Genomic DNA, 24,017 nt, shown 5'->3' with positions numbered 1-24,017 from the left:
CCGCACTACCTAAGAACAATAGCTTTTTTATTAAGACAACTTTTAGATGCCTGTGTGCGTGGCATCTTGACACTCAATGGCATCTTTCAAATTTTGTAACATACGCTTCGTGTTATTTTACATTGAAATTAATAAAATACAAAATACTTACTGATTATATGTGATCCCAGTGTCTTTCTTAATTCTAGTAGTATTACTTTTACAAAGTTTTACTACGCAACCCGGCATTTGAGTTTAAATTATTAGCAACGTTTAACAGACCATGTGGCACGTCAACGTCACACGTTGCTCGAGACTGGTTCGAGTACGCCCACTTGGGCGTTGTATTAATTGCCGTACTTTGCATCTTCGCCTGGAGCGCGGCGGAGACCAATCCTTAATCTAAGGCTCTAAATAAATAAAAAATAAACAATATGATGACAGATAGATGACAGCTGTCAAAAATTGCATTCCGTTCCTTTAATTGTTTCTGTACAATTCAGTTTATATTGTGCTTAACGAAGTTTTAGTTAAACAAAAGCTGAACACTGTTTTATGAGGAAGCTCATGGTCGCTCACAGGGCAATGCTCGGAGTTTCCCCGCTAGATCGAATCAGAAATGAGGAGATCCGTAGGAGAACCAAAGTTACCGACATACATCAAATGATTGCGAAACTGAAGTGGCAGTGGTCAGGGCACATAGTTCCACGGACAGATGGCCTGTGGCGCAGTAAAGTCCTCGAATGGCGACCACGGACCGGAAGACGCAGTATTGCTAGATGATATATATAGACAAGATGGACCGACGATCTGGTCAAGATCGCCGGAATACGTTGGATGAGGGCAGCACAGGACCGATCCTCGTGACATCTTTAAGGGCCAGGCCATCCAGCAGTGGACGTCTTCCGGCTGATGATGATAATGTTACACTGTTTTGTAATAAAAAAGGGAAACTATTGTAGACGTCGTTATTGTTAGGTTACTGACGTTGTTATAGTTAGGCCACTGTCTAACAAAACACGACCGTGTCTAAGCCATGCATAATTTTTTTTATACGCTTTATATAAGCTTCACCTGTATGTTTGTATGTTTGTAACCGACTTCTTTGGGCGCGATTTTGACCCACTTTAAACGGCTAGATTTCGTTCAAACTTTGTAGATTTATCGAGGACCGGTGACATTACACTAATTTTACTAAAAAATGAAAAATAAATAATAGTTAAAAAAAATATTTTATTGTAAAAAAAGCGTGGGGTGTAGAAGAATTATTATTTTAATAATATCTTAAAAAGCACCCCACACTTTTTTTTACAATAAAATATATGTTTTTTACGCTATTTTCAATTTAAATTTATTTTCTATTTTATAGTTGAATTTTATATAAAGCGTGCTTTTTAGTTTTCTCAACTATTATTTATTTTTTGTAATAATACCGAAACTGTCTTATTAATAAACGTAGCGTTAAGAACTACATGACAGGGGGAAGTAATTTTAAACTTGCAGTAACTTTACTCTGCGTTTATTAAAAAGACGGATTAAGTTTATGTTTTAAGACACAGAATAACAATTATGTTATTTTTAAGTGATAACCCTCACATCTGGAAATAATCTATATATATAAAAATGAATTGCTGTTCGTTAAACTCGTTAAAACTCGAGAACGGCTGGACCGATTTGGCTAATTTTGGTCTTGAATAATTCTGGAAGTCCAGAGACGGTTTAAAAGGTGAATAAATATGAAAATGCTCGGAATTAAATAAATTTTTCCTTTGATATGTCCCTCGTCGTTCAGAAATCAAATTGAAAGAAAAGTTTAAAATGAATAACTTACTAGAATTTATATCTTTCTTACTTTCTCAGGAGGTAAAAAATAAACTTAATTTAATGGACAGAACAACGTCTGTCGGGTCAGCTAGTACACAAATAAATTTGAAAACACAATTTTATGAACGATGTCGCTCTTGCGAATCTAAACAATTTATGTTTTTTTTTACATCTCAAGTCAATTTCCTTATATGCAAATATTTGCCTTGAGCAGGTTATCAAGTGTAAAGTAGATCCTGTAGATGAAGCCACAACCTGAGAGTTGGACAAAGCATACAAGATTTTATGACGATACGTCACTCGAACGGTTGGCTCAGTTGTAAGAGCACTCGCACTGAACGTGGGTCGTGGGTTCGCGTCCCGTATCTTTCATATTTTTTTTTCAAATTTAATTTGTGTATTAATCACAGAACAACAGTAACTACAGAACTATTAACAACAAAAGTCAAACCGTAAAAACATAAACGCACGAAAATATCACGACCTGTACCTAACGGTATTGGAACTGCAAACCGTACTGACGCAACAGGACGAGCGCGAGGGGGCGAAAGGGGAACGGGAGGGGGCTTAGTACGTATTTCGGTTGCTTTACAACAATTATTGATTTCATGCTCGCTTTAATGTCACTGCTTGTGGCGGCGACATGGGACGGGTCGTCCCCTTCCCTAAAATATGGTTGAGGGAGGCGATGGCTGGCTCATGCGTCATGCTCGTGAACGGGCGCTGCTTGTGGTGGCAGGATGATCCTGTTGCCGGGGACTCGGTTTCAGATTCTTTAAAGTTATTGTGTATATACATATATATGTATGTATATATACATGTTTATTTATTTATAATCGCTTATAAAATGCTCACAGAATACCTTTATTGATTTATGGTGTATGTGGATGATGCAGCTACTGTACTCAATAACTTTTGTATTAATTTACATTTATTTTTTTTGACTTACTCGTGTAAGACATTGACTATTTGACGTTTGAGTGTGTTTGTTGCATCATTTTACATTTTACATATTATATTGTACCTAATTGAAATGATCTGTAAATATTGATATAAAAGAGTGGCAATGAGTTTCTTGCTACTTCTTCTCATTAGCTCGACTCTTTACGAAGTAGCGGTAGATTCAATAAGATTTTTTATTTTTGATATTCATTTTCGTGACCTACTTGAATAAACTGATTTTGATTTGATTTGATTATATTCTGTTTTAGGATACAAGTTTGCCCTGCGCAGTATTCGTGTTCACGGCTCAAAATGTCTCCAAAGAACGCCGCACCGTAAGCATAACATTCACCTGGACTGAAGTACTTGCGGGTTCCAATAAGAGGAAAAATATCGGTATGTTAATAATTATTTTAGTATGCTTGTGTATGTATATCTATATCTATTTTGAAATATGAGGACAAATGAGCGTACGGGTCACCTGTTGTTAAGTGATCACCGCCGCCCACAATCTCTTGCAACACCAGAGGAATCACAGGAGCGTTGCCGGCCTTTAAGGAAGGTGTACGCGCTATTTTTGAAGGTACCCATGTCGTATCGTCCCGGAAACACCGCACAAGGAAGCTCATTCCACAGCTTCGTGGTACGAGGAAGAAAGCTCCTTGAAAACCGCACTGTGGAGGACCGCCACACATCCAGATGGTGGGGATGATATCCTAACTTGTGGCGTGTCGTGCGAAGGTGGAATTTGTTCCATAGACATTTAAGGATTCTATACACATTTAAGGACATTTTGTTATTTTTTTAAAGTGATAACCCTCACTACTGGGATTAATTACACAAATTAAATTTGTTATGAGTATAAATCTTGTAAGCCTTGTTCAACTCTCAGGTTGTGACTTCATCTACAGAATCTACTTTACAGTAATGATAACTTGCTCAACCTTATCAAAGATGTCACTCGAACGGTTGGCTCAGTGGAAGAGCGCTCGCACGGAACGCGAGAGGTCGCGAGTTCGCGTCCAGCATTGTTCATAAGTTTTGTTTTCAAATTTAATTAGTGTTTTTAAGGACATACCATTCGCTGTCTGATAGCGGAACGGCAAAAGAGTGCTTAAAGATAATTTAAGCACATTTTTCTCCTTAATAGTGTGTCAAATGTCACTGTCCGAATCGGTTCCTAAATTCAACATACGTTACCTGAACTGAATGTTTTACATTGCTGCCTATAAATATTAAAAAATGGCTCTGTCGTAAATCCTACTACTCCACAGCTGAATATCTAAGTGATCGGACAGCCTGGGAACTATACTTTGATTATTTTATAGCAATAGCAATGACAGTATTGTATATTTCATTAAAATGAGCGTAAAAATAGAATGCTGGGAGAGTTTTGTTTTGCGCCGCTTCTCCGATAGTAGTATTAGAAATGACATCAAAAAGAATTCTAAAGGAATCAATTTAGACAAAAATAAATGCCTTTTTATCGACCAAGAATATTTTAAACAACTGGAATAAAGGTTGCAATGTATAGATATAACAGTCGATGCTTATTATGGTGTAGTTTGTGGAATGTTCCATATTTCGGCTTTGTTTTTATAAGACACAAGCTGTCTTGAAAGACGCTCTTCTGTCAATGGAAAAAAAAAATATTATGATGTAAGAATAGATTCTATTAATATTATAAAGCTGCAGTGTTTGTTTGTTTGTTTGAACGCGCTAATCTCTGGTACTACTGGTCCGATTTGAATGATTCTTTCAGTGTTGGGTAGTCCATTTATCGAGGAAGGCTATAGGCTATGTTTTTTTTTCAAAATTAGGGATCCGTAATAAAATTGCTTTTTTGTAACACAAGGTGTAAAATCGAAAACCTATTTTTGCGTGCGCTGCAAAAACTATTGACAATAGAACAAAATGATGTACAGGCTATAATATAGGCAATATTTTATTACTTATAAAACTATCGCGTGAATTATACTTTATATGGCAAAACAACGTTTGCCGGGTCAGCTAGTTCGGGATAAAGGCAGTAAAAAATGTATTATCATTATTTAATTAGTTAAAAATGAAACAACGGATATACCCTTAAGAATTCAAATTCAAATTCAAATATTTTTATTCAAAATAGGATTTATAATCACTTATTGAACGTCAAAATCTACCACCCATTCAAAAGAGACTGCCTCAGACCTGAGAAGAATGGGCGCAAGAAACTCAACGGGGTTTTTTTTTTATATAAAATATGGATTACAATGTAATATCGTACAATAAACATTAATAATTAAAGAGCCTGAGGGTGTTCGCTTTAATCCCAGTCCGTGGTGTCATTAAGAAAATCGTTTATGCTATAATAACCTTTCCCACACAAACGTTTTTTAACAATTCTTTTAAATTTCGTAACACATTTGTTTTGTACATTTTCTGGGATCATATTGTAGAAGCATATACATCGCCCGACAAAAGACTTACTAACTCGACCCAACCGAGTAGTAGGCATAACAAGTTTATGTTTGTTCCTCGTGTTAACATTATGAATGTCACAGTTTCTAGAAAATTCCTCAATGTGCTTATGAACATACAAAACATTATCAAAAATGTATTGAGAAGCAACAGTCAAAATGTTTATTTCTTTAAATTTTTCTCTTAATGTTTCTTTAGGACCTAGGTTATAAATCGCGCGAATAGCCCTCTTCTGCAGCACAAAGATAGTATTAATATCGACCGCACTGCCCCATAACAATATACCATAGGACATAATACTATGAAAATAACTAAAGTATACTAATCTCGCCGTATCTATGTCAGTTAGGCGTCTAATTTTCTTAACCGCATATGCTGCAGAACTAAGCCTATTCGCCAATCCTTCAATATGGGGGCCCCACTGCAATTTGAGAGAGAGATAGACATATGCCATCGCGGACGTTTCTATACAAGATGCACAATTCTATCATACATTTTTTGTTATATATCTCAAAGGGCTTAGACAACGTTTTTATTGAAAGCTCCGAGACGGCTTTTTCCGACACGATTTGTCTATGTGTTAAGAACGTCATTAAAATGAAAAGGTAACGGCCTTACAAATAAAATTGGCATAAAGTTATAACTAATCATAAGCCAAGAATATGTAAAATGTTTACAAATAGACATTTTGCTTACGAATGGTTTGTTCGGACGTATAACGTTTCCCGCGTTTATTTGCAAGGCAACTTGTCATTCGGAAAACTTCAGAATTATTATTGTATTGACAGTGTTGTCAACGATATTGTTAACATTTTGCATTTTCTTTGTTTATCATCAGTTATAACTTGATACCAAGTTTATTTGTAAGTATAAGTTTTGACTATGTCCGACTGTCAAGACCATTTTTCTCGGAAACGCGTAATCTCTTAAAAAGATGTATATATTTATTATTTTTCAAATGGTGATCTTTTTTGCTAAACGCCATTAGTTTCGTAATACTTCATCAAGTTTAATCATTTAAATACCATAGAAATTTACCTAACATAAAACTTTAGGACAATTTCCATGGTCTTATTACAATTTAAAACTGTGGTTAAAACACAATTAATTGATAATATACGATAATCGTTAGTATTATTTTTTAACTATAACTTTTACAAACTGCAGTTTCAACCCAAGACGTTATACATCCATATATCAGTACATTGTACTGACCGCTATCTTGACGAAATCATGACCGATTTTCATAGTTTTTATTATTTATTTATTCAAAATACAATGTAGTATATAGTTTAAAATACAATAACACACACTTCACTTTTAAGAAGCTTATCTGTGTGCTGCCGCTTAAATTAAATTACACTTATTACAACATAGATCGTATCGTAAACAGAGTAGCATAGTTTCGGTTTAAAGACATTTATTCTCATAAGATTTAACATAAAATCACTTGCATGAGAATTTTACATAAATGTACAATATAATATTACCTTAGGTTTCTATGACTAAGTATGCAAAACAAACAAAGTGAACAATTACAAAAAAATGAAGGTACATAAAAAATTCTCAACAAAAGAACATCAACATATTTTATATTTATACGGAATAAGAAGTACTGGATGTGGCTAACGACTTATAAAGATAACGGTTGAAGTAAACTAAAATAATACCTTACGTTTTGAACAATAATACAAATAAGAAAACTTAAAACAAATAAGTACATGTTTATATGAGTGATTGTGCATTCGAGTATTTTTTTTAAATCATATTATTTATTTTATTTGTAACAAAGTTAAGATGAAAAAATACTTACAATGAAGTATAATAATAGTAATCAACAAAAAGAAAAAAAAATATGTTTTCCATAGATTAAATAACGTAATTCTGTAGACATTGATAACAGTATAATGCATTATTTGCAATTAAAAGATAATGCACAAGATTATCTTTTTTTGAGTTATGTATCGATAACTATACTGTGTTTACATTAAAATGATTAAGGAGTTAAGGGCAACTTTTTATCTATATTACAAAATTACGATTAAATATTTACTTGATAGTACATATTACATATATGGCACATAGTTCGACGGACAGATGGCCCGTTGGGGCAGTAAAGTTCTTGAATGGCCACCACGTACCGGAAGACGCAGTGATGGTAGGCCACCCTCAAGATGGACCGACGATCTGGTCAAGATGGCCGGAATACGTTGGATGAGGGCAGCGCAGGACCGATCGTCGTGGAAATGCTTGGGGGAGGCCTTTGTCCAGCAGTGGACGTCTTCCGGCTGATGATGATGATGTTGAAGTACACAATTTTGTATTCGAAGTGAAATCCTTGTAGTGTGATATACTGACCTTTTTACAAATCTCATACTAAATGTATGGAAGTGTTTAATATCAATTTTGGACACTTCTCGTCTGATTTAAAAAAAGTTATTGATGTTATTTACTGATTATATAATGTACCTACTAATGTAAAATGGGGCACACTAAAAGTTTTGCACTTCTAGCTAATCGGAACTATTTTAATTTCGAATGTTATATTTTTTGAAACGTTGCAACCTTCTTAGTAATAAAAAAAAAAACAATTAGCGGGAAATCATTTGTCAATTGTTTTTTATCACACATAAAAGTTCTACGAACGCAACGAAAATAGAATTAAGTCGAAAAGATTTTAGAGCGATGAATTTTATATGATTTTAAAAGTTCTCTCTCTCCGCAAGACTGTGCCGCTCGTCTTCAAAATGCTTAAGCACCTTGCTTGAGTACCGTGATGCGATGGCTTACTGAATTTGAGAGAGGTCGGGTTTCTTTACATGACGAATTTTGTGAAGGGGCGGCCTTCAATTGCGGTCAACGAAAATAAATTGGCTACTGTTAAGCGGCTAATTGAAGAAAACCCGCGGATTACTTATGAGACAAGTCGAGGACTACTGGGGATTGGTATGAGCCAAATTCAGAATTTTTTTTACGAAGAATTGAAAGTTCGGAAACTTTGTTGTCGTTGGATCCCTCATGAACTGACAGCGGAGCAGAAGCGGGCTCGCGGAATGGTGCTCACAAATGCTAATGAAGTACGACCACGAACATTCTAATGCTGTTTATGACATTGTCACAGGAGACGGTAAAGTGGATTTATTGTTTGGAACCCGAAAAAAACAACAATCTTGTGAATGGGTGTTTGAAAATGAGAACAAGCCATCAAAAGTGAGGCAGGCGAGAAACGTTGGTAAAAAAATGATCGCATTTTTTTTCTTAGCTCCCAGGATCCCATCTGCACAATTCCACTTGAAGATTGGTGTTCTACCATATGTTTCCAGGGTCTTAAAAAAAGTTCGCGAAAGACGACCAAAAAGGCGCGTTCTCCTACATCATGACAACGCTTCTTCACACACGGCCAACAAAACTAAGTAATTTTTATCTATATCTTCCGAAAAAGTACAACTTGTCGCCCATCCTGCACATAGCCCCGAGCACTCTGTGATTTTTTTTGGGCAAAACCCATTTGATGAGAGGTTTCACTTTTACCAATTCCGAAGAGGCAGTGATAGCGTTCAATCAGCACGTAGAAAACATGCCTTCAGATCTGTGGTCCTCCCGTTTTAAAAAATGGTTCGATCGCATGAATTTGTTTAAAATGTAAAGGAGAGTATTTTGAAAAGCAATAAACATAAAATTTTCGTTATAACATGTTGTTTTTTTAGTCAAAGAAGTTAAAAAATCTTTATTCACTGTAAAACTTTATAAGTTATTTAGTGCAAGTCAGGATGAAGTACAAAAGTTACAATAGCATTCAAATGAGTATAACAATTTTCATTAACAAAATTTAGAACATTAATTCCAACTATCTTTATCATTCAAATAATCTTTCACGCTATAATAGGCCTTAGATGTTAATTTATTTTTTACGATACATTTAAATTTTTTAATAGGTAACATTTTAATTTCATTTGGGAGTTTATTATAAAATACAACACAATCCACTTTAAAAGATTTAGCAATTTAACGGAGCCTTAGTAGATGGAATTGCGAGTTTATGTTTGTTTCGAGTATTGACACTGTGTACATCACTATTCTTTTTAAATTGGCTAATATTTTTATGGGCGTATAGGAGGTTCTCGTATTTGTACTGGCAGTGTACTGTCATAATATTTATTTCACTAAACTACGCTTTACTTTAAGTTACGCAAAACTTTTAGTGTGACCTACGTTTATGTAATAGTTATGCAGTAATCGGTCACACATAACGATTACATTCTGTATTAGTCAGAAGAATAGACATGAGGTGTATCTATGCAATAAAATTTGTTAACTCCTTGTGATATTAACACAATTAGATCACTTACAAACGCACAATTGTTCACTTGTTAGTCATCTCAGCAAAACCAAAGACCTTGTGATAGTTATGAGCAATTAATACCTTGAAAATATTATATTTAGATTTGAACTAGCTGACCCAGCAAACGTTGTATTGCTATATAAAGTAATAAAAAAAAAATTGGGGTTTAAAAAGAAGATGCAACCGATTCTCAGACCTACCAAATTTATCGTACTACAATTATTGTAAGTATTGGTAGCGGATTTGTGGATGGAACAGAATAATATAAAAATCGCGATACAAAAATAGAGGTTGGTCGTAGAGGGTTGAAAATTTTAGGGTTGTATGTATTTTTTAATGCTGTATCATAAAAAAATAAAAACAAAAAAATACGTTAAAAAAAATTAGGGGCCACCCTTAACATTTAGGGGGATGAAAAATAGATAGTAGCCGATTCTCAGACCTACTGAATATACATATAAAATTTGATAAAAATTAGTAAAGCCGTTTCGGAGGAGTAAGGTAACTAACATTGTGACACGAGAATTTTATATATAAGATTTCAATGTTACGTGATATCCTTACGAATAATTACTATTACTTTTGATCATTTATACGTCCAGAGACTGTGTGTGTGTGCGAGTTGTGAAAACGTCGAAATAATGAGGTTGACGGTTAAACTCTATTTTGAGCAATGCACGCACACTAACACAAAATGCGCTCGCTCATTGTATGAATTGTCATATGTAATAAAACGTTATTTGTATTGCGAAAGAGGTATTTCTAAATAAAAAATATATGTTCCGAATAAGGAGTCACCATAATGTCATATACTTAAACCTTCTCCGAAACTGGTGTTTAAATGGAATAAAGTTTCCATAAAACATACATAATATCATCTTCATCACCATCAGCCGGAAGACGCCCACTGTTGGACAAAGGCCTCCCCCAAAGATCTTCACTACAATCGGTACTGCGCTGTCCTTACCCAAAGTATTCCGGCGATCTTAACCTTTGTCGACCTGTATAGCCGAGTGGTTAGCGATCCTACCTACTAAGCTAGAGGTCCCGGGTTCGAATCCCGGTAGGTGCAAGCATTTATATGATGAATATGGATGTTTGTTTCCGAGTCATGGATGTTTATATGTATTTATGTATGTTTATATAAATTTATGTATGTTTAAGTAAGTATATTGTATTAAATATATCATTGTCTTGTAACCCATAACACAGGCTATATATGCTTAACTTGGGACAAGATAATTTGAGTAAAAAGTGTGTCAATATTATTATTATTATTATTAACCAGATTGTCGGTCCATCCTACCGCCATTCGAGGACTTTACTGCCCACCGGCCATCTGTCCGTCGAACTATGTGCCCTGCCCACTGCCAGTAATTTCACAATAATTTCAATCGCTAACGTTCATATTTCAATACTAATTCCTTTTCCAGGTAAATTGGATCTAGAAAGATATTCAGAGGAGCACACAAGTGGAGTTACGCTGGAGCAAAAAGTGGCTGAAATGCCACTCACTTTCACAATAGCTAAGAGAAAAGAGGAGAATGAAAAGATTCACGACGGTTACTGTTTCTGGAACTCCACAAAGACCTCCAGCTATGTGTGGGATTGTTTAAAGAGTAATGGCAGACTGCAGCCTGACCCAAGCCTTACGCCGACACCACTAAAAAGCTCCGATAAAGATACTAAGAAAAGTGAAAAAGAAAAGCCAAAGAAGATTTATAAAAGTAAGTTTATTAAGCTATAATGGGATCACAAATAAAACTTGAAAAACAAAATTTTATGAACGATGCGGGACTCGAACCCACGACCTCCGGCGTTCCTTGCCGGTGCTCTAACCAACTGAGCTAACCGTTCGAGTACCGCCTCGTTATAAAATTCTGTTTGCTTTGTTCAACTCTCAGGTTGTAGCTTCATCTACAGGATCTACTTTACAGTTGATAAGCTGCTCAACCCCAATATTTGCATATTAGGAAATTGACTTGAGATGTCGCTCTTGTAAATCTAAACAATATGTTATATTTTTAAAGTGATAACCCTCACTTCTAGGATTAATACACAAATATAACTTGAAAAACAAAATTTTATGAACGATGCGGGACTCGAACTTACGACCTCCGGCGTTCCGTGCCGGTGCTCTAACCAACTGAGCTAACCGTTCCAGTACCGCCTCGTTATAAAATTCTGTTTGCTTTGTTCAACTCTCAGGTTGTGGCTTCATCTACAGGATCTATTCGATCTAATAAAACTTGAAAAACAAAATCATATTTTGTTTTTAATTATTTGTGTATTAATCCTAGAGGTGAGGGTTATCACTTTAAAAATATAACATATTGTTTATAATAGGATCGATAAGATATCCCACTTGATGCTAGGCACAATGGGCTACTAGATCAACATTCCAATATTGATACCTCAGTACGAAAGAGTAACAATTGAGAAAAGGGTTTCAAAGTCAAAGTCAAATAAACTTTATTCAATTAGGCTTAAACTTGATTGAATACTCACTATAAATATTTCTTTTAAATTACTGAATTTACCATATGCTTGGAAAGATTTGAGCTCCTGAGAAGAACTTACAAGAAACTCAACGGCCACTTCAGTCAAATAGAGTATTTTATAATGGCTGTTAATATACATAACAAATTAGTATGTAAGGGGCTGCATCCAATATATGAATTATGTTTAAATAATATAAATTATTTCATAAAAAGTAATAAAGAATAAACTGTGTAAATTTAAATTATTGTATATTGGATGCATCAACCTTTAGAGCTTAATTATTTGTGTAAGATGCTTGGTGAACAAGATGGTCACAACAAATGATTTACTAACTATAACAGGTCGATCAGGCAACCATAACCAGCAAAAGAAAACAACTCGAGTTGTTGTGTATGAAACGAAAATATTCTAGAACTAATTGACTCGTCAAACGTTGTTTTGCCATATAAATTATTTTTAGAGTTAGACCGTTTCTTGGACATTGCTTTATTTTTCTAAAATAAACGTAGCCTGAGTCACTCCTTATTACATCAGCTACCTGCCAATAAAAGTAGCCGGATTAGCCGGAACAAACAGACAGACAGACAAAAATTGTAAAAAATGTTATTTTGGTGTATATATATTCATAATGTATATGTATTCATAATATACGTCATAGTAAAAAACTGTTATTTCAATATTACAAACAGACACTCCAATTTTATTTAAATGTATAGATAATTCACACAATAGTTTTATAAATTATAGCCTATATGTTATTCTGGTGTGTAAGCTATATTACTGCAAACTTTCATCAAAATCCATTAAGTAGTGTTTGCGTTAAAGAAGTTCAAACATACATCCAGACATTTCACATTTATAATATTAGTAGGATTATGATGTAATATTGGAAGTAACAACGAAACTGCATTCACTTGTTGACATGTTTCTCTTTTCTTTGGTAATGGTGGGTTATCGTTGATGGAACAATTTCTCATACCAGTGGGAGGCTCCTTTGCACAGGATGCCGGCTAGATTATGGGTACGATAACGGCGCCTATTTATGCCGTGGAGCAGTAATGTGTAAATATTACTGTGTTTCGGTCTGAAGGGCGCCGTAGCTAGTGAAATTACTGGGCAAATGAGACTTAACATCTTATGTCTCAAGGTGACGAGCGTAATTGTAATGCCAGTTAGAATTTTTTGGGTTTTTCATGAATCCTGAGCGGCACTGCATTGTAATGGGCAGGGCGTATCAATTACCATCAGCTGAACGTCCTGCTCGTCTTGTCCCTTATTTTCATTAAAAAAATTACCGAACGAGCTTTTATTGTAAATAATAGTAGTAATAATTTTTTTTTACAGATGACTCCGTCGGGCTCTCAAGCACGATTTCGTTGGACCCTGGTGGATGCAACGCGTCTGAATTTTGTTTGGTTTGGGATATGCCTATGATTAAGTACAATAAAGATAAAAAAGTTCACAAAAGGTAATTACACGATCTATATATTGACACACTTTTTACACAAATTATCCTGTCCCAAGTTAAGCATATATAGCCTGTGTTATGGGTTACAAGACAATTATATATTTAATACAATATACTTACTTAAACATACATAAATTCATATAACAAATATATGAACATACATAAATACATTTAAACATCCATGACTCGGAAACAAACTCCATATTCATCATATAAATGCTTAGGATGGGAGGAACCGGGATTCGAACCCGGGACCTCTAGCTTAGTAGGTAGGATCGCTAACCACTCGTCTATACAGGTCGTCTATATATATATATGCTTATTTGCGATATTTTAATGTTGAATTATATGATTTATTAGCTAACCCGACAGACGGTATTCTGCCAATAGAAAAAAAAATATGTAAGTTTTCGGGAATAACGTAGTCTAAAGCCATCAGAATTGTGTAGTCAAAGCTTTTGAAACAAAAACGATTTTCTGAATGATTTTATAATGAACTAGTAGTTGCCCGTTGCATTCGCAACTAAAGGTTTTATCTCAATAAAATGTTTAACGGCCGTTGCCAATATTCAGTCTATCTCTTACTTGAGATAAAAATCGTAACTATCGTTGACTTTTCTGTCCAAATAAACTTATTGACGGTAATCCGTGCGCGCTGTCTGTCAATGGGGCGCCGTATAGCTTACCAGCGATATAAAGTTGAAATTGCAATTCACGCGTCCCACTATAAGGCGATAAGAATGACTTATCGGATATATTGGGACAGCTTCAGATTATTGACAGCTAATTACTGACAGTAGGAGGTAGTAATTTATCTCTATCTGTAGATAGTATATTGGGAACGGCTGTAAGTAGAGATAACAGAGAGTTGTGATACTGAAACATGCAGGGCAAGCCTGTCAGCCATTAAGTTGGCATAGCGACATTCCATTCTGCACGGAAGCCCGCCAAGGGGGAGATATTAGTAGGATTATGTAGTAATAAAATGATAAGGATTAATATCGCATTAGTGTAAAAGGCCTGGAAATGAACTTAGAAAAAACAAAAATCATGACAAACAGCGACATCACGACGCCAGTATTGGGTAACAAAGTGCCACAGTACCTAGAGAGTTACACTTACCTTGGAAAACAAATTTCATTTAGAAAAGACCGAAACATAGAGGAAATAGATAGGAGAGTAGCTATTACATGGAGAAAGTACTGGGCACAAAAGGAGATTCTCAAATCGCAATTACCAATTAAATTGAAAAGGATTATTCTCGATACAACAATTCTACCCTGTCTAACCTATGGCTGTCAAACATGGATTTTTGATCACAAGGCAAGACACAAAATACAGACAACTCAGAGGGCAATTGGAAAGGAGCTGTTTAAATATAAAACTGAGAGATAGAGTAAGAAACATAATAATTCGGAAAATAACCGAAAAGTCTCAAATGGAGATGGGCTGGCCATATTGGGAGATATGGAGACAATCGATGGACAATTTACACCACAAAATGGAAAGGACCGCAAGGCGTGAGATGTAGAGGTCGCCCGGGCGCCCTTTGGCAAGACCAGATTGCATCCAACGCAGGGAGAGACTGGATGACCATTGCTCAAAATAGAGAAAAATGGAATACTTTGGAGGAGGCTTTTACCCTGAGGGGGTCCACATTAGAAGGAGACTAAAGTGGATTAGTAGTAGATTTATTAAAGTTAATTAGTAATATAATTGTAAAATATTAAACTAAACAATTTTGTGTAACTTTTTATGTAACTAGTGTGGAGTTAAATAAAGCTATTTTATTATTATTATTATTAGTGTAAACAGCTTTTACATTACTGATTTATAATTGCAAATATTTAAAGGATTAAATTAGATATAGCATGCTTCCCTTAAGAGAGACATATGCCTTCGCGGACTATTCTGTAGACATTATCATATCATACATTATTTTGTTATATCTCAAAGGGCTGAGACAGCGTTTTCGATGAAAGCTCCAAGACGGCTAATATTTTTTTTCCACGCCTCCAACAAATACCGTTAATATATAAAAATATGTATACAAACACTTATTACAAATTATATACTTAAACCTTCCTCCAGAAACACGCTACCAATTGATGAAAACGACATGAATCGGTGCAGTAGAGTTTTTGAGAAAATGCAAAAAGAAATAATATTAAAAAAAATACAAAAGTTGGTATAAAAAATAATATAATAGCGTAAGAATTCGTGAATCAACTTAAGGAATAATAATATAAAAGGTAGTGGCGTAGAGTGAGCAAGAATGCAATATCGATAATACCGCTTACTCATTCAGACAGCTCGGTCGTAAACAAAAACGTGGTATTATAAAAGATAACCCTTTTCACTTAGATCATTTATACGTCTAGATTGTGACAGCTGTGGAAACGTCGAAAAAATTGAGGCTAACAGTTAAAAATAGAGGATTTTGAGCATTGCACGCACACTTACAAAATCGGCGAGCAGCTTTCCAGTTACCCGACCGGAACTCGCCAGTTCTGGTCGTTGTGGAAAGCTGCTCTTGGTTGCACATGAGGAATGACACCCTGGCCCATACGACCCTACCCTAAAAGAGAAAGCTGATCTCCTGTGCGCTCTTTTTGCCTCCAACACGACTCTTGACGACAACGGAAAAACACCGTCGACCATCCCGCGGTGTCAGAGCTCTAGGCCTGAAGCCACGGGCCATGCAGGTCTCTAGGGAAATCGTTGAGAGAAACTGGTGTCTTCTTTCGAGCCTCTTGAACTCTTGAGAAGGTCGCAGAATGGGGTAAATTGTACCTTGTCAAATTTAACCCCCAGAAGACTCAAGTTTGCGCGTTTACCACTAAAAAAAAACCCATTTATCGTATCACCGCTCTTCGACAACACTTCCCTTACAGCCTCGCCTAGTATCGGAATTCTGGGTCTCGATAACTCGAGTGATTGCCAATTCCGCGGCCATCTGGAGTGCAAAGCCAAATTGGATTTGAAGAAACTGGGCATCATAAACAGGGCACGGCAATACTTCAAGCCGGCCCGGGTTCGAATTGTCGGGGACCGAGTGCTCTGTGAACGGTTGGATCACTTAGCGTTGCGTAGAGACATCGCTTCATTGTGTGTTTTCTACCGCATTTATCACGGGGAGTGTTCCGAAGAGCTGTTTCACCTGATTCCTGCCGCCGAATTCCACCTTCGCACGACACGCCACAAGTTAGGTTATCATCCCCACCATCTGGATGTGTGGCGGTCCTCCACAGTGCGGTTTTCAAGGAGCTTTCTTCCACGTTCTACAAAGCTGTGGAATGAACTTCCTTGTGCGGTGTTTCCGGTACGATACGACATGGGTACCTTCAAAAAAGCGCGTACACCTTCCTTCAAGGCCGGCAACGCTCCTGTGATTCCTCTGGTGTTGCAAGAGAATATGGGCGACGGTGATCACTTAACACCAGGTGACCCGTACGCTCGTAGGTCCTCCTTTTCCACTTGATTGTCACGTATACACAAGTAATAAGCCTGGCTTGTTTTCATCGGTTGTCTAGCAGCAAGAGGCTCTATCTAGACGTATTCATTATCTTTGTCTTAATTTTGTTATTTTAAATGAAGCAGGTGCGCTGATTCGTTTGATAATAATTGTTATCGGTATGTTTTGTTACTGATATTACGTTATGACGTTTCGGATGCACAACGCGACCACTTCTAATATCGCAGATAATCCGGTTATACATATACTTTCTGTTTTTTATTACTATATATTATATTTACATATAAAACCAGCCGTTCCCCCCGCTTCGCTGGGAGGATTTTAAGAGGTAATAAATTAAACAATAAAAAAATAATTTCGCATCGAATGGTAGTTTCATGTCGATACGATCAGTGGTTTAGGCTTGAAAGAGCCTCAAACAAAGACCATTTTCATTATATCTTAATATATATAAATTACGTGACACGTTGTTTGTCCGCTATGGACTCCTAAACTAATGAACGGATTTCAATGGGAATTAGTTCATGGAGTGCAGTTTAGTCCAACTTGAGAGATAGGATACTTTTTATTTCGATTTGGGACCCATATTTATTTTTATTTCCCATGTTTGTTTTGTATGGACATATTTACTGTGAGAGTATTTATTGACGCACGGTTTGACAGTTCTGCTCTGTAAAAATTTCATTATAACAACAGGGAGCATTTTTTACGAAATAATTCTTGATGTTTTGAAATATTATTGGCAAATTCCTATAAAACAGTATTTTTTTATTATCTACATAATAGTCGTCTGTCGGGTCAGCTAGTATAATATATATATAGAAGATGAATGAGCTTCCTTACGAATGTTTACAGGACATAAGACATGGGTACCCTTAAAAAAAGCGTTTTCTAATTCTAAAGGAATGAATTTAGCGAAAATAAATGCCTTTTTATGCCATTTATAAAAACTTGCAGTTGTGCATTTTTGAATAGTTCGGAATGGTTAGGGAATAATTTCGAACGAATTGCTTTATTTATCAGTATAAAAGCATTTATGTGGTTAATACAATATTCATTTATGGCTATATTGTACACATAAATGACAATTTATATTACATTATTCAACTTACAAATTATTTTTTTGTTATTATATTATATACTAGCTGGCCCGACATACGCTGTTCTGTCGATAGAAAAATAATAAGATATTTGTGAATGATGTAGTATAAAGACATCGGAAATATGCAATCAAAGTAAATGATTTAAAAATGAAATATAAACGTATTTCTGAATGATTTTCTAATATGTAGTTATAGAATGTTAACGATTAATATCGATTAAATTGTTACTAGCTACCACATATACATATGCTCTCGCGGACTTTACTGTAGATCTATATAAGATACATAATTCCATCATACATTATTTTGTTATATCTCAAAAGGCTTAGACAGCGTTTTCGTTGAAAGCTCCCAGACTGCTTATTTTTTTCCGACATCTCCAACAAATATCTTTAATGTATACACAAATATTGACAAAAACTTAACAAATTACATACTAAAACTTCCTAGAGAACCACGCTATCCATTGGTAAAAACAGCATGACAATCGGTGCAGTAGTTTTTGAGTTTATCGCGAACAGACAGACAGACAGGAGGACTTTGTTTTATAATATGTATTGATGATTTGGCTGTCTTTAGAGCGTCATTGAAAAGAAAACGTAATCCTTATAAGTAGGAAACTTTATCCGACTTGAGAGCATTTCTCTCGGATACTTAAAACTGATTTAGTTTATAATTCTCATAAAAGATTCAAGTCCCTCCGTCTTACGAATTTTCGATCAGGCCACGTGTCCTGACGCGAGTTTAACATTTTATACCCATCCTAAGAAAAGTGGTCAACGCCTCTAAAGTTTTTACTTTAAATATATATCTGGAGTAAAAAATTATTTTTTTTTTCAAAATGGTTGCTTACAGATATTATACAAAATATTTTGGTAGCGATGGTATAGCGGGGGCCAGCATAGCTGCTTACGCGCTTAGGAATTATAAGAACTGGGAAAAGCAACTTGCAGAGTGGCAAGAGCCCATACTTAATAACAGGTACGCACTTACAGCGCTTTTAATTTAAACGGTCGAAACAAGTTATTGGTTCGTAAAGACGCTAGATAATGCATTGAAACTACTCATGCATATCATCATCAGCTGGAAGACATCTACTGCTGGACAAAGGCCTCCCCCAAAGATTTCCACGACGATCAGTCGTGCGCTGTCCTCATCCAACGTATTCCGGCGATCTTGACCAGATCGTTGGTCCATCTTGTGGGGGGCCTACCAACTCTGCGTCTTCCGGTCCGTGGTCGCCTTTCGAGGACTTTATTGCCCCACCGGCCATCTGTCCGTCGAACTTTGTGCCCTGCCCACTGCCACTTCAGATTCACAATCATTTGGACTATGTCATATGCATATATATAATTCTTATAACGGCTAAAAACTGACTTTGATGAAAGTTTCTATGTGCTATAGAAATATATTTAGTTACCATAGGGATTGACAATAACATTATGAATTAGCAGTCATGAAGCTATATCAGTTCGTAAAGGTGCTTTGACATGGGGAGAACAGCTGATAAGAAAGTCCCAGGTCATCTTTTAAATCATACAATAACTAAGCTTACTTAGTATATTAAACAATTTTAGGTGGCGTGCGCAGAATCAGACAAGAAAAATGCATTATTATCATCTATATAATCTACTATACTATAGTTAGCCTTCTTTGTCAAAGAAGGTTTAATATATTTCATAAATTCTTGTCCAGTGAGTTATGCTAAACAGTTAGTTATTTTTTTAAGTGATAACCCTCACTTCTGGGATTAATTACATAAATTAAATTTGAAAATAAAATTTATAAACATGAAGCCACAACCTGAGAGTTGAGCAAGACATACAAAATTTATCAGCGATACGTCACTCGAACGGTTGGTTCAGTTGGAAGAGCGCTCCCACGGAACGGGGAAGGTCGCGCGTTCGTGTCCCGCGTCGTTTATAAAATTTGTATTCAAATTTAATTTGTATATGTTATGCCGTTCTCACTCCCTAAATATAAAATTATATTCTATTCTAGTCTGTTTAAGGTAATTAATACTAAGATAAAATTGTTTCAGCAATATACCAGACTGGTTAAAATGTGCCTTAATGAATGAGCTTTACTTCGTGGCGGATGGCGGAACGATATGGTTCGATGTTAGTGATGAGTTTCCGGAATATGATCCCAGGTAAACTAACTTTGATATACCTCCACTCCGCTTGTACACAGCAAGCGTTTCTATGGTCCTATGCATACTAAGATACCTACTAAGTTAGAGGTCCCGGGTTCGAGTCCCGGTGGGTGCAAGCATTTATATGATGAATATGGATGTTTGTTTCCGAGTCATGGATGTTTAAATGTATTTATGTATGTTAATATGTATGTTTATGTGAATTTATGTATGTTTAAGTATGTATATTAAATATATCGTTGTCTTGTAACCCATAACACAGGTTATATATGCTTAACTTGGGGCAAGATAATTTGTGTAAAAAGTGTGTCAATATTATTATTATTATTATATTATGCAAGACAGCCGTCAAAAAACTGCCAATATCTACGTATCCAAACAGTGCGGTCGAGTTGATTGATTGTACCGATTTGATCAATTGCCAAACGGTACTCGTATCTACTTAGTGAATTGCACGACTTATTAGGGAAGCGTGACGTAGTGCTCTACTCTCGACATGTCAAAAAAAGCAGTTTTTCTCGAAACTGAAATTGTTTTTTTTTATTTATATCACACTTACAGGGTATTGGTGAGCGTTCAACTCACTGTCGTTTAATTATCTATATATATAAAAATGAATTGCTGTTCGTTAGTCTCGCTAAAACTCGAGAACGGCTGGACCGATTTGGCTAATTTTAGTCTTGAATTATTTGTGAAAGTCCAGGGAAGGTTTAAAAGGTGAATAAATAGGAAAATGCTGCTAAATTAAATAAAAACAACAAAATTGTTTTTCCTTTGATGTGTCCATACATAATTTCTATGAGAGAATTTATTGACGCACGGTTTGACAGTTCTGCTGTGAAACAATGTCATTACGATAGCAGGGTGCATATTTTACGAAGTAATTTTTGATGTTATGATATATTATTGACAAATTCATATAAAAACATTATTTTATTTATTATATACAGAACAGCGTCTGTCGGGTCAGCTAGTTATTTATAAAAAACTAAAATACGACTTTGTATTTGTTTTTGCATTTTTTTTCCTAACATGTGAATATTATGGACAATGACGCTTTCCACGCTTTCTTCGGCGTACTATAAAGCTGTGGAATAAGCTTCCTTGTACGGTGTTTCCGGGACAATACGACATGAGTACCTTCAAAAAAGCGCATTCACCTTCCTTAAAGGCCGGAAACGCTCCTGTAATTCATCTGGTGTTGCAAGAGAATGTGGCCGGATTGATCACTTAACACTAGGTGAGCCGAACGCTCGTTTGTCCTCTTTATTCCATAATAAAAAATTCCTTATAATGTTATATATATTATTATTTTTTAATTATATGAACACATTGCAGGCATGAGTTCGGTATCTTTGGATATTTAGAGGGGCACGAATACAGGATGTATAACACGTATGACGTTCATTTCTACGCTTCTTTTGCCTTAGCACAGCTGTGGCCTAATTTACAGGTAACCATCAATTTTGTAATATTTTCTTCAATCAGATTGATCACAAAACATTTTGAAAACATCATAGACCCTAAGTCTCAAATCCATGCTATGTCTTTAAAGTGATAGTGATCGCTTAGAATTTTATTTATCATCATCATATCAGCCGGAAGACGTCTACTGCTGAACAAAGGCCTCCCCCAAAGATCTCCACGATTATCAGTCCTGCGCTGCCCTCATCCAACCTATACCGGCGTTTCAGCGATCTTGACCAGATCATCGGTCCATCTTGTGGTAGGTAGTGTAGTGTCCACCAACACTACCTCTTCCGATAGGTGATCGCCATTCGACTACTTTACTGCCCCAATGGCCATCTGTGTCTCGAACTACGCCTGCCTACTGCCACTTCAGTTTCGCATTTTAGAATGTTATTATCAATCAAGAATACTCAGCGGCACTCCTACATCAATAGCATTAACGTCGTGCTCGTTTTTTCACTTTTTCTCATAAAAAAAACTAATTCAAAAGATGCAATATGATTTATAATTAATTAAATAAACCCTCCATGATACATTTAACAACCGCACATTATGACCGCCATCAAAATAGACTGTTTTGTTAGAACATAGTTCTTATATTATGTAAAAATGTTATTATAGCTAAGTACATCGATATCGATAATATTATTCTCTGATAAACAAAGTAATTTGGTTTGACCTCTATTCTAATATCAGGTGAGATGACGTTTAGTTCGAAATGAAATGTCAATTTGACAAATGTTACACGTAAGTAAGATATTGAACGATATTTTGTCTCCGACTCTAGTTTGTCTCTGAATAAAAAAAAACTATATCAGCTGCCAGAAAACTTTTCATTACCGGTTAAAATTTATGGTGGTCTTAATGTGCGGCTCCTAAATGCATTATGGTGGCTTATGATATGTGGGTAGATAAAGCAGTGTATGTATATTTTTTTATGGAATAGGAGGACAAACGAGCGTACGGGTCACCTGGTGTTAAGTGATCACCGCCGCCCACATTCTCTTGCAACACCAGAGGAATCACAGGAGCGTTGCTAGATTTTAAGGAAGGTGTATGTGCTTTTTTTTAAGGTACCCATGTCGTATCGTCCCGTAAACACCGCACAAGGAAGCTAATCTCATAGCTTTGTAGTACGTGGAAGAAAGCTCCTTGAAAACCGCTCTGTGGAGGACCGCCTCACATCCAGATAGTGGGGATGATATCCTAACTTGTGGCGTGTCGTGCGAAGGTGGAATTCGGCGGCAGGGATCAGGTTAAACAGCTCTACGGAACACTCCCCGTGATAAATGCGGTAGAAGACATACAATAAAGCGACGTCTCTACGCTACGCCAATTGAACCAGCCGTTCATAGAGCACTGGGTCCCTGAAAATTCGAGCTGCTCAAATGGATCGAGCTGATACTGAGGTGCGCCAGAGATGACAGCAATACTCCATGTGTGGCTGGACCAGTGCTTTGTAGAGCGCTAGAAGTAATTAATTAAACGCAATCGTCTTCGGGTCGTTTCATAAACCCACACTCGTGTTTAATACCCTGCATTATGTATAGTCATATAAACTACTATTAACATGCCAATGATTGATTGTGTTCAGGTAGTATTACAATACATGTATCGAGAAACGATAGGAATCGAGTCGCCGCTGTATAGAACATCGTTGTACGACGGAAAGTCAGTGAGCTTAAAAGCGAAGGACTCGATACCACACGACTTGGGAGATCCGGGTAAATATAACACATACACACACACATACAGACACACACATATACGCCTTGTTCCCGTCGGGGTACTTGCTTCTATCCTTACAAACCTTACGCGGTTCCTCTACATTCATTACTTTTTTATACATGCTCGCCGGTTGCGGGTGCTTCGGATCTTTCCTTTTCTCAAAACGTCCCCAATTTGGTCGACGAATGTTCTACGAGGTCTCCCGCGACCGATTTGCCCACACACACTTGCCTTATATATTCGATAAGTTATTTGTTCTTCACATAAATATAATATAGTTTTTATTTTAATAAATAAATACATTCTTTGTTGCCATACAGAACATTACAAAAAATAAAATGCATATTTAGGCTATGTGATGAAACAATAGGCAAAAGGAGAAAGTTAGGCTTCACCAGACAAGAGATCATGAATTCATGTTTCCACTAATTCTAGTAGGCTTTATAAGATACATAATTGCTTAAAGGGTAGATGTATACACTTTTATAATAATGTCCCAGCCACTGTTCAGGCATTATCTATAAATAAATTTAAATGTTTTATTAAATAATGGCTCTGTTTACGACTTC

At 36.0% G+C, this 24,017-nt stretch overlaps 1 protein-coding gene across 4 annotated transcripts in view; it reads left to right on the top strand.

Moving 5' to 3' along the window:
- Nucleotides 1–24,017, top strand: part of LOC126965380 (non-lysosomal glucosylceramidase) — a 43,735-nt gene that overhangs the window by 10,735 nt on the left and 8,983 nt on the right. For all 4 annotated transcript variants that reach the window (XM_050808940.1, XM_050808937.1, XM_050808938.1 and 1 more), the window contains exons 6-12: nt 3,015–3,141; nt 10,981–11,274; nt 13,394–13,517; nt 18,951–19,076; nt 20,137–20,247; nt 21,589–21,703; nt 23,315–23,444. In XM_050808940.1, the coding sequence (XP_050664897.1) occupies nt 3,015–3,141; nt 10,981–11,274; nt 13,394–13,517; nt 18,951–19,076; nt 20,137–20,247; nt 21,589–21,703; nt 23,315–23,444 (1,027 nt within the window). The remainder of the gene's footprint in view (nt 1–3,014; nt 3,142–10,980; nt 11,275–13,393; nt 13,518–18,950; nt 19,077–20,136; nt 20,248–21,588; nt 21,704–23,314; nt 23,445–24,017) is intronic.

Source organism: Leptidea sinapis, chromosome 7, assembly GCF_905404315.1.
Source record: "Leptidea sinapis chromosome 7, ilLepSina1.1, whole genome shotgun sequence".
Lineage (NCBI taxonomy): Eukaryota > Metazoa > Arthropoda > Insecta > Lepidoptera > Pieridae > Leptidea > Leptidea sinapis.
This window is presented reverse-complemented; position numbering and strand designations above follow the sequence as displayed.